General features: G+C 35.9%; 1 protein-coding gene across 4 annotated transcripts in view; it reads left to right on the top strand.

Annotated features, from left to right (window-relative positions):
* Fmr1 (synaptic functional regulator FMR1) overlaps nt 1-12,076 on the top strand; it is a 497,688-nt gene that overhangs the window by 452,534 nt on the left and 33,078 nt on the right. Inside the window, exon 12 of one of the 4 annotated variants that reach the window (XM_070085324.1) lies at nt 5,736-5,996. The exons of the other annotated variants lie outside the window; for them this stretch is intronic. Coding sequence (XP_069941425.1) covers nt 5,736-5,996 — 261 coding nt within the window. The remainder of the gene's footprint in view (nt 1-5,735; nt 5,997-12,076) is intronic. 4 annotated transcript variants of the gene reach the window in all.

The following is a 12,076-nucleotide window of genomic DNA, read 5'->3' as shown; positions in this document are numbered from 1 at the left end:
GCCATGTGCAGAGTCATTTTCTCTTGAATCTTCTTTGGCAAAGATGACATCAAAATTCCATTGTAAATATGCTGCAGTACTCAGGTTATAGTACATCTGTGATTTTAGCTTCACTCAGGTATTTAAATATGTCTGTGATTTAATCCTATTTCTTAAGCTCAACTGACTTGGGAGAATTGTCTATGAAGCTTGATTTTGTGGTGACTGGCTTAGAATCTGGCTCATTGAAAAATTAATGATAAAGGAGGACCATCTTATAGTGAAAGAAACATGTAAAAGAGAACACAAAATAAATGCCACAGAGACCAGAAAAATGACAGGGTGAATAATGAGAGTTTTGATGCGAAGTAAATGGTGACTGTTTTAATCACTTGTGCTGTGTCATTTAGAATGTTTTTTGTTGAGCTACTTAAACACCTAATCTACTGGCAAAACTTCAAAGTGCTTGAAATGTCCTCTCTGGAGTGATAATGTTTATTGGAAGATACTCCAGGGACTAGTCCCAAATCTACAGACTACCATAACAACCCAGTGAAAATTATTGCTGCCATAGACATAGTATGAGAACATGTCAACATCAGTGGTCTAAGCGTTCAACCTGATACAAGCTAATAGCAAAAATATTGCCAGAATAAGTGTAGAAGTTTTCAAGAGAAAACTGGATCACTACATCCATCAAGTGCCAGGTCTACCATACTTATATGGCTATATGGGCCAGTGGGCTGCCAACAGCAGCCCACTGGCCTATATAGCCATATGAATTGAACAGTCAATCAACAGAAAAGCCTGGCCCCAGGCTGGGCTTCAAAAGTAGGGAAAAGTCTGGAGACTAGTTACGAGTGCATACACAGTAATCATACACAGTTCGTGTATGATTACTTTCCAGGCAAGCTTTTACTGTTTGCCTCAGGAGCTGAGACAAAACAGTACTAGCTTACCCAGAATTTGTATGTTGGTTCACTCAATGATACTGGGGCAAAATGTGTAGAATAAATACTGAAACTTTAGAATTTAAAGTAGACCAAGCTGTTCTTGTAAACAGGTTTTCACACATTACTCTTACATGTTCTAGCAGTAAGTACTGACATCCAGTACTACTGGCTACATAGTTCTAGATATAATTCATTTTGATACTTCCTTTATTAACCCTTAAACTGTCCACACGTAGATATACATTCATGTGCGGTGGGCTCCAAACGTAGATCAACGTTTTATTTTTCATTCCTTCAAATTTGGTGCGATAGGCCTGAGGTGCCTAGATATGAAAGAATGGGTCTGTGCACTCAGTGTGCGCACTATGAAAAAAAATCGGGGACCACTTAGTACCTTGTGGGAGCACCAGTTCAACTGAGCGCCAGCTAGAGCAAATAGCATGACAAACACCAGTGATTCACTGATGTCATGTCATGTTAACACTCACATTTTAAGAGGAAAGTAAAAATAGGTTAGATAAATGCATGAGTGGGTGTGGGTGGGTGTGAGTTGGACCTGACTAGCTTGTGCTACTGGGTCAGATGTCATGCTCCTTCTTTCAGTGAATGTGACCTGACTAGGTGGGTCATTGGTCTAAGCTGGGGGTGACATGGACCTGCTTTGCATGGGCCAGTAGGCCTGCTGCAGTGTTCCTTCTTTATGTTCTTATGTATTCGGCTGGCTGGCTGGCTTTGTCTGTCTCTGTCTGTATCTGTCTATATCTGTATCTGTCTATATCTCTATCTATATCTCTGTCTCTGTATCTATCTGTCTATATCACTGTCTATTTGTATCTCTGTTTATATCTCTGTCTCTCACATGTACTCATAAATATAATTATACATAATGTAAATTACCTAGGATAACCAAAAAATTCCAGGCCAAGTGCTATACAGTGTTTGTAGATATAAGACATAAATAAACATGACACAAATAATAGCAGTGACACTTGCTCAGTAATCAGGGAGCGGCCCATACACCACAAACCAACAGGTTTACTAGCCGCTCCTTGAGACACAGACAAGCAGATGGAAAGACAGACACACAGGCAGACAGAAAGACAGGTAAGCAAAACTAGACAGACAGATAAGCAGAGCTAGACAGAGGGATGTACAGACAGACAGACTGACAGACAGACATACAGAGACATATTTGTGTGCAGGAGTAAAAACATATAAAGGTAAGCTTTCCCCTCCAGCAGCTCACATTCATCAAATGTCACTTGCTATCTGACGCCTTTCATAATACCATTATTCAAGGAGTTCATATTATACTCCAGGCACACACACAAGACAGAAAGACAGATAAGCTGAACTGGGCAGACAGACATGTACAGATACAGACAGACATGTACAGATAGACAAACAGATAGATGTACAGATAGACAGGCAGTCAGGCAGACAGACTGACAGACATACAAAGACATGTTTGTCTGCAAGAATAAAAACATATTAAGGCAAGGTTCCCTGCAGCAGGGCATATTAATCAAATGTCACTTATCTGACCCTTGTCATAACACCATTCTTCAAGGCATTTCATACTCCAGTGTGTCTAAAACATTGCTGGACCCTATAAATGCTATGTATATATTTCTAGACAATAGTCAATGACCAAGGCAGGTGAAAATATTCACCTGTCAGTGTGATTGTTACTATTTGAGTACTATTTTAGTACATAATACACCTACCATCCGACTTACGACCTGCTCGACTTACGACCACTCAACTTACGACCGTGTTTTTTATGCCAAATTTCTGGGAAATAAACAACTATTTGTGTTGTACAAAGTGTTTATCCTAAACCTTACAGTATAAAATACAGTACTAACAGCATAAAAAGTAAAGTAAAACGTGAAATACCAAAATAAAACAATAAAATAAAGCCATTACAAAAATGTTTTGTTGATATTCAGTAGTAAAGTTCGACTTACGACCAGTTTCTCGGAACCGAACTTGGTCGTAAGTCGGATGGTAGGTGTATTAGTGTCGGAACAAATATTGGCTATGAAATCACAAGAACTATTATAAATTGTAATTATCAGAACATAAAAACTATATAAATTAAAATAAAAACGAGTAAAAAAGGTAAATCGGCAACACTTCTGCAAGCGGCAGGACTGGATGTTGCCGTCAGGTGAGCATCCAGAGCCAACTTCATGGTCTTATATCTCGGTAGTTACTGGTCCTAATTTTTTTTTTTTTTTTTTTTTTTTTTTTTTTTTTTTTTTTTTTGTCTTATACCACACAGAAAATAGCCTTCTTTAATTTAAAAACAAAAATCTATTTTTTTATTTTTCAAAATATTCGGAGCGCCACGCAGGTGAACGCAGATCTACGTTTGGACAGTTTAAATGTTTGAATGTTTAGTGTTGAATGTTTGACATCATCTTTTTTCTTTTTCTTAGTCTTTCTCGGTAGTAATTCTTCCCAAATTTGAGTAAATGTTATTTTAAGTGGACTTACATTCTTTGTACTGAGCATTTCTCTGTAGGTCTGTAACCTGAATTGTTCTCTTGTATAGTGATCGTCTGTTTATTTTTTTAAACACTCCAACCATTTCACACTGAGGTAAGGTGACTTGAAAGAGAGGAAACTATTTAATCATCACATAGTCACTGTTTTGTCAGAAACCTTCCTACATCACAGTTCAGATGGCCTTCTGAGCTGCAACATTCTCACCCCTCCTTCAGAGTGTAGGCACTGTACTTCCCACCTCCAGGACCTGGGCCTAGCTAACTGGTTTCCCTGAATAAATAACAAAAAGGCACAATACCGTGACTGGAACGATACACAAATAACCCGCACATAAAAGACAGAAGCTTACGACGACGTTTCGGTCCAAGTCGGACCGAAACGTCGTCGTAAGCTTCTGTCTTTTATGTGCGGGTTATTTGTGTATGGTTTCCCTGATTCTAAAATAAATGTTACCTTGCTCACACCAGCATCATGTTTATCGTGAAAATTAGTTTTGCTTCCTTATTGTTTCTGTCTGTTTTTGTCATGTTCTTTTTCATTATACCTAAAATTAATGAATACTTGGACTCTCTTTAATTTCCTTTAACACTTTCTAGGGTTATTAAAAAAAAAATCTTTGTACCTTCATAAATTAAGTTTATTTTTGTAGTAATATATTTGTCCATTTGTATCTGCTTCACTATTTCCTAGTTCTGCAGTTTGATTTTCTGCTTCTGTAGTTATCATTGATTTTTACAGTTGTCTCTTGTTGTATGTGTGTTCCAGGCCCCTGGCAGCTATACTAAACTCAGTCAGGGATATAAATGCTTATTTCTGCATAAAAGAATCTTCAGTAAGCTTTGCATACTGCACTGATCATATACAGCAACTGTATATAATATACACAGAATTATTGGTAGAAATAGGACTTTGCATAATAACCAATTTCCATAAAACAAATTCATTTAAAGTAAGGGAAAACCTGTATTTTGTTTGATTCTCCATCTTTCACTTGCCATTTGATCTTTACAGTGTTGCATATAGCTTCATTTTCTTCTTTCCCTATGCATATTTCCATGTACCTAGTGCATCATTTCCAGTACTGTACAGTGGACCCCCGCTTAACGATCACCTCCAAATGCGACCAATTATGTAAGTGTATTTATGTAAGTGCGTTTGTACGTGTATGTTTGGGGTTCTGAAATGGACTAATCTACTTCACAATATTCCTTATGGGAAAAAATTCGGTCAGTACCGGCACCTGAACATACTACTGGAATGAAAAAAGTTCGTTAACCGGGGGTCCACTGTATTTGATTTTCTGCCTTCTTTTTAATTAATCTGCCTCTTAATTTATACTAATTTTCCAGGCTCAATTCTTGTTTTTAATTTTCGGTATTTAGTGTATCAGTGCTCTGAATTTCTGTGCAAAAAATTTTCTTCATTTTGTTTTTGTCCCGAATACATGTAGTTGACCTAGCTCTTCTTTTCCTTTGTTTGTTCATACTTTCTCTAAGATATGTTACTGTTTGTTTTTATTTCTTGAAATAATTCTCCCTACGAACTCTAATGGACATGCTGTTACATTTATCCATTGAAAATTATTTGGACACTATAATTGGAAGGCAAAGCACTGACAGATAGAGTAACACTGTAAAAACTTTTTAGTATTACTGGGTTTGGACACCATAGAACTGCCACTTAAGTTAGGCTAACCACTGAGCATGTTACTTTTAACCATTGGAATACTTTTATTTCTTTCACTGATAAATATAACTTGATATTTGGAGACCACTTTTGCCCACTATATTCGTAAATTAAAATGAGTAGGTAATTTTGTGGACCATTTCTTGAAGAGATGTCTTCCTATGGGTATTGCAATGGCACTGCCTTGTGAATCAATGATAATGGTGACTTGATTGTGTTTTCTCTTTATTCTCGTCACATGTCATTACCTTTTTGAATTTTCATATTACAGCACCTTTTCTTCTTAATAGATACTTTTTCAGTCTGTATGTGAATTTGCTTCTTTTCTCTTTCACTTTATATTCTATAAAAAATGTGTGATATATGGGATGTGCCTGGTAAACAGTGGAGGTTTGTAGTTACAGGATTATTGCTATTATTCATGTGAAGCACTAAACCTGTGTGGGTCATCAGCGCAAGGAGTGGTAAAGGCTTGATCCTCCTTTGGCTAAGTGCCGATGAGCGCGTCCACTAACTCAAGTGAACCGAGTACTGTACGTCTTCAGCTGATACCTCAACCGCCCTCCCCCCAGGACTCAGTGTCTTCCCATTTTGCCAACCCAGGCAGAGGTGGTGGATACCGTGGTCGTGGTGGACGTGGAAGAGGTGGACGAGGAGGTGCTAGCCAGAAATATCAACCTCATCAGCAGCATGGCAGTCGTCATCGCCTCGAACAAATTATGTTAGGAGCTGCTAATCTTTCGGCTGAGTCCCTTGATGCCGACTCTGCTCCGAAGGCACTGGGAAGAAAGCCAACTGAGCCCATGACTGACCCACTTATGGATGAAGACATGTTTATACCTGGAATTAGTGGCTTCATGAAGTGTGAGAAGAACCACTCTTAGACTTCTCTCAGTACATCACACTGACTCGGTTGTAGTGACAGGAGCAAACTTATGCTCATGCTGTGCCATCTTCACTATTTTATTTGTTATACAGTATTATAGTTGTTTAAATTTTCCATTGGTTGTTGCATTTACTACCTCTTTGATCTTATTCCAGTGTTTCATCGCTCTTATTTGTGTGGGGAAAAATTTCTAGTATATTGTGCCACCACTTTTTTCTCAGTGTACAGCTGTGGCCACTTTTTCTTCCTGTTGATGGTGCTAAGAAGTATTCTTTATGTTTCCATATTCTTTTGTGATCATGTGCTGTATGTGGCTACAATGCAACACCGTTAAGAGTGTTCCTATCAAGGCGGAATATCAGTAACTGTGGCGGACCGACCACCTCCGGCGAGTGTAAGGCAAACTCTTTCCATATGATAAATCTGTAAAAATTATCTGGGGAGCCAGGAGGGCTGGACTGGTCAAGTTTTGAAATATTTTGAATGGTGAGTGGGAAGCAGCTCATTCCAATACAGTCAACCATGTGGCAGTCATGAGAGTTAGGTATTTAGGGTAACTACACATTATTTCATTCTATCCTTACATGGTGTATCAGCATAAGAGTGTTATGTTTACTTAGGAAGTGCAGCAGTTATAAATTTCGTGAGATTGCTGGTGACTGATATGAATTAAAAGAGAGTGAAAATGGTGTAATTACTCATTTGTAGCTACAGCAGCAGCAGCAGAACCCCCCTTGTTTTGCAATTTGTTTTTGATACCACAAAGTTTATATTTTGTTTGTAATGGATTAAAAGTTGTGCCAGCCTCTGTACCTGCCTGCCTTCAGCGCTGAACACTGCGTGATAACGGTGTTGTATTGTCTCTCCTACTATATCAGCCAGGAAAGTCATTTTTATTGCTTTTAATCTTTCTGTGTAACTTTCTTGTATTAACAGAAGCCACTTTTTAGCATGTCTTTGGACTCTCCTATTTTATGTATAATTTTTTTTTTTTTTTTTTTTTTTTTTTTTGGGCTGATTCATATTCCAATTTTTGTCTACCATGTGTTTGTTATAAACAGTATTTTTCTTCATGCTGTTTGTTGCTAGTGTAGCATATATGTTCCTTTGGTGTTTCACTAATGTCATTTTCTAGTGATGACATTTTGTCTGTAGTTACTTTAGGTGTCTCATGAGTTAAAATTTTTTTCACATAATCCATATTCTGATGTCCTATTATTGTTTTCTTCCACTTCAGTTATTGGTACATGGAACTTTGTGCATTAAATGCCATCATCTGTCATTCTGTTTGCTAAATTTATACGAGCCCTGTTAAGGTTTGCACTATTTTTTTATTTACTTGTTTTGCATAACATTTTTGCATTCTCTGCAAATGTATTCATGTTTTTTTTTTAATTCTGATAAATCATATATATCAATTTGAAACTGAAGCTTGGAGGATCCGAATGGTGACATTTGCTGTTTTCTTTTCTTTTTTTTTCTTTTTTTAATTTCTTCATTCATTTTTTATGAGAAGTTTTACCAAAATATTTTTTGAAGTTGAAATGAATGCATTTTTTCATGTTTATTGATTTCTTGAATAATTTCTGTGACTGTTGGAATAGTTTATTATATTTGATATACAGTATTGGATTATGTTGACTGGAACTCGAACAGTTTGGCAGTCGAACAGTTTTTGCTCTCTGTGTATTGCCCATTTTCACTATCTTTAGAATCCTTGCCAGAGACAGACTTATAGTTTATGTGGGTCTTCATTTTTACTAGGAATTCGATGATAAAATTATTTTACTGATACCAATATTGATACTCAGTTTTAAGTTGATACCTGCAGATATTGGTACTGATACCAATACCATCAAAATTGTTTGATACCCTCCAATACTAATACTCAGTTTTAGACTGATATCAATACCAGTAAAATTAACCAATACCCACCATTACTGATACTTCATCACACCCCTAGTTATGTTTTTTTTTTTTTTTTTTTTTTTTTTTTTTTTTTTTTTTTTTTTTTTTTTTTTTGCCAGTGCAATATGTGATGTTCTTCCTTTGTTGCTTAGTACTTGTAATGAAATCTTTCAGAAATTCCTGAGCTGACAGCCTGAGTTTGCACATTATTTTAAAAGCCATATTGGTATCTTGTCTGCTCCTATTGTCTTTAGTCATTATCCAGTGGTATTTTCTTTGTCTTTGGATATTTCAGTGGGCTTCATTGCAAGCAGCTGTTGGGTGCCGATCAACTTCCTCTCAAGTGTCCTCTTTACTGAACACTGGAACTTTTATGTTTAGTATTTCTCCTCCAGTTGCATTCTGTGTTTCACATTCGATTTTCTTTTTTTATGAACTTGATAAAAATAGATTTGGTTCTGGCTTGCTAGTATTCACTATTCCCTTCTTTTTTTTTTTTTTTTTTTTGATGTTACTTTGATTCTCCTTTCTTGTCTTTGTATATTCATTTCTAGCTTTTTTGAATCTGTTACTTTCCTGGGTTGGCAAGCTGCCTTTATTGATGTCAAATGCTAGATGCCTTCGTTGATGTCAAATGCTAGATGTTTCATGGTTGTTCGGCACTCTACCGTATGTCTAATGCTCACAGCCTTGTTTTGTAACTTATTTCTTTTAGGCCAGGGAATCATTTTGTAGCTTGTATTTGAAAACCTCTAGCGTGTCCTTGTTCTGTTTTTAGGTGCGGACACCACACCACCAACACTACATGTTTCAACTTTTGATGTTTCATGTTGTGAACATTTTTTCAGTACTTTCCTATCCAAATGTCTAATTTCTGTTTTAATGTTGGCCAGTGTTACATTAGGGGTTTCTTGGGATTTTATTGATGCGATTCTAAGGCGAGAATCTTTGTTCATTTACGTATTTCTCTTAGATCCCTCTCCTTGTTTGACGCCTCTATTATTTTTTTTATAAAACTTATATTTCTGTGCCTTGTTTTTCCTCTCATTTCTCTTACATGGCATGTTATTTTTTATTATTTATTATTAATACATCGGCTGTTTCCCACCAAGATAGGGTAGCATGTATCAGTATTAAATTCCATCATCTGTTTCTGAGTCCACTTGCTCAATCTCTCCAGGTCTTCCTACTGGGATGCATATTCATTTTTATTGCTTGCACAGGAATTTTGCATCATCAGCAAACATGTTCATATAGGTTCTTTTTCTTTTGGCAAGTAATGTATATACACAATGTATATAGATTAGAAACATTATCTGGGCAAGGCCACCTGCCAGCAAGTTACTTCAGTTTTGTGAGTGAATCTCTAATAACTTCTGGATTCACTTCCTTAGACGACGAAAGATTGTAAGGTAAGAAATACACAATTTTTTTTTTTTTCACCAAGGTAAATGTTCTAGTTTTTGACGTACCTACTTTTGACACAATTGTATATATGTCTATGCAATTTACAAAATTTGTTATATAATGTACTACAAATTTAGAATAAAAATGTGCCTGCTAACATTTTTAACAGCTGTCAAATATATTCATAACGTGCCAGTTGTAAGTTAATGTGCATGTTTTTCTGAATCTATTGAAAATATATTCTACAAAATGCTTTTACAAAGACTTATTCATGTTTCATATTTTAATCTGATAATCACATGATCAGAATGTGGTATATTAGCATGTCAAAGTTTCATACAGCTGTTAAATACAATACACAAATATTCATTAGTTTTAGCTAAAGCATCTAATTCCTTCAGTTTTTTATTTATAGTCATATTTTTAAAAGTACCTCAAAAGTTTTGTGTACAGTTTAATCTGTAATGTTAGTTGATAAATACATTAATTTTTTAAATTACGTGAAGTTGAAACCCTACCTGAGTATCAGAAAATGGGACATTGTCCTTATGTTTATATGTATGTATGTATGTAGAGAATTACTGTTACAGGTCCTCCATCACAAATCCGGCATCACTGGGACCTGCAGTGTGCTGGATTACTGAGTTTGCCGAATTACAGAGTGGTTAGGTTAGAATACACTTAATAAAATTAACCAACTTGACTTACACAGTTCATTGAGCATCGGCAAAATTCGAACATTTCCGCTACTTTGAGCTCAATTTCAAGGTACTTTTCATCATGAAAGCAATCAAAATCATGTCTATTTCTGTAATATATCTTCCATTCTATCAAATGAGTCCAAAAAAATGAGAATACAACCATAAAAACCATACAAAAATATACTGCAAAGAGGCAGCTAATGGCTGAGAAGTTAACTCCCTTATTTATCGTCCGTCTTTTTTATTTTTGTTGTACAGTAAGAAGCATCTTTCCATCATACATTGCCCAAGTTTCAATGAGATAGCCCAACAAACAACCGAGAAAAAAAAAATTTACCAAAAATCATAATGGCAAGCCCAAGCCAGGTACTGGAAATAAGTCACTTTGTCTGACTTTTCTGGGTTATCCTAGGTTCTCTATACATACACTGCTATGTATGATAATCTATGTAACTGTATTTGTGTATACCTGAATAAACTTATTTACTTCTAGTCTGTCAATTGAGTGCAAGAAACTGCCCATTCACTTATTTCAACTACCCAATAAAGTGGTCAGAAATTGGCAATTTGGCTGATTTCACACAAATTTCAACAGATGCCAATTTCAAAATAGGATCCAGAATAAACAATGTAGACATTCCTGGCACTAAAATAACATTTTATCTGTTCATTAGTCACGGCTACAGGCCCCTCTTGTATTACTCTTGCTTTTCATTTGGAATTTTTATTCACAAAAAAAAAAAAAAATAGAAGATTTACTGTTATGCAGACTGCTGCATTATTGTAATAATTGTATAAATAATGTCAATCCATTCTTGACTCCGTACTGGAATTTAGACTGGCAGGCGGACAGGTATTTGTTTACTCTTGAGCTTCGCTGAAGAATAGAACATTTTCGCTACTGTGAGCACAATTTCAAGGTACTTTTCGTCATGAAAGCAATTAAAATCATATCTATTTCTGTAATATATCTTTCATTCTATCCAATGAGACTGAAAAAATGAGAATATAACCATAACAACCATACAAAAATATACCGCTAAGCGGCCGCTAATGGCTGAGAAGTGAACTCCGCTATTTATGGTCCAATTTCTTTCATTTTTGGTGTACGTGAAGAAGTATCTTTCCATCATACATTGCCCAAGTTTGAATAAGATAACCCAACAAACAACTGAGAAAATAATAATAATAATAATAATATCTTTATTTACTACACATACATGAACAAAGTATACAGGCCTAGCTGACATCAATGACGTACTACTGTATAGAAAGCCACTTGTTATGCAGAGTATTTCAAGAAAATTAGGTCAGTGTCCCAGGATAACACCCACACTAGTTGGCTAACACCCAGGTACCCATTTACTGATGGGTAAACATAGACAACATGTGCAAAGAAGCACGCCTAATGTTTCTACCCTGGCTGGGAATCAAATATTTACCAAAAATCATATATGGCTAACCCAAGCCAGGTACTAAAAATAAGCCACGTTGACTTTTTTTTGGGTTATCCTAGGTTCTCTACACATATGCTGCTGTGTGTGATAATCTATAGAGAGAAAATAACTTTTGTTTCAGGTTTATGGTGCAGTACGAGTGTATATCACAGCCCTGTGCTACACTCCGTTTTCTCTAATATAAGCCCCCAAGACAGGGATAGGAGAATGGTGTTTGTATACCATATCCTCTTCATACCTCCGTTGGACTGCTCAGTGTTATGCCAAATATTATTTATTCTGGAGTATTTAACATGTTTTATGTTATTTATATTGTTTCTTATGTCATATTAGATCAATTGTGATAGGCAAATAAGCTGTAGTGTTGATATTAGCATAATAATAAAGCATATTCTCCTGCTTCATGATTGAGCTCATGGCAACCGACAGTGGCTTCAAAGCCACCTTATCTTTAATGGATAATGTACTGTGTAGGTGCTTTACATAATGAGAAGCATTTCTTTTATTCATTGGAACCATGGCTAGGGCTAAAAGTAAGCAGGTTAAAACAATAAATGGAGAAAAAGAAATTAGAATGACTTATGC

Source organism: Cherax quadricarinatus, chromosome 15, assembly GCF_038502225.1.
Source record: "Cherax quadricarinatus isolate ZL_2023a chromosome 15, ASM3850222v1, whole genome shotgun sequence".
Taxonomy (NCBI): domain Eukaryota; kingdom Metazoa; phylum Arthropoda; class Malacostraca; order Decapoda; family Parastacidae; genus Cherax; species Cherax quadricarinatus.
Note: the sequence above shows the minus strand (reverse complement) of the source record. Positions and strands in the feature narration are given on the sequence as shown.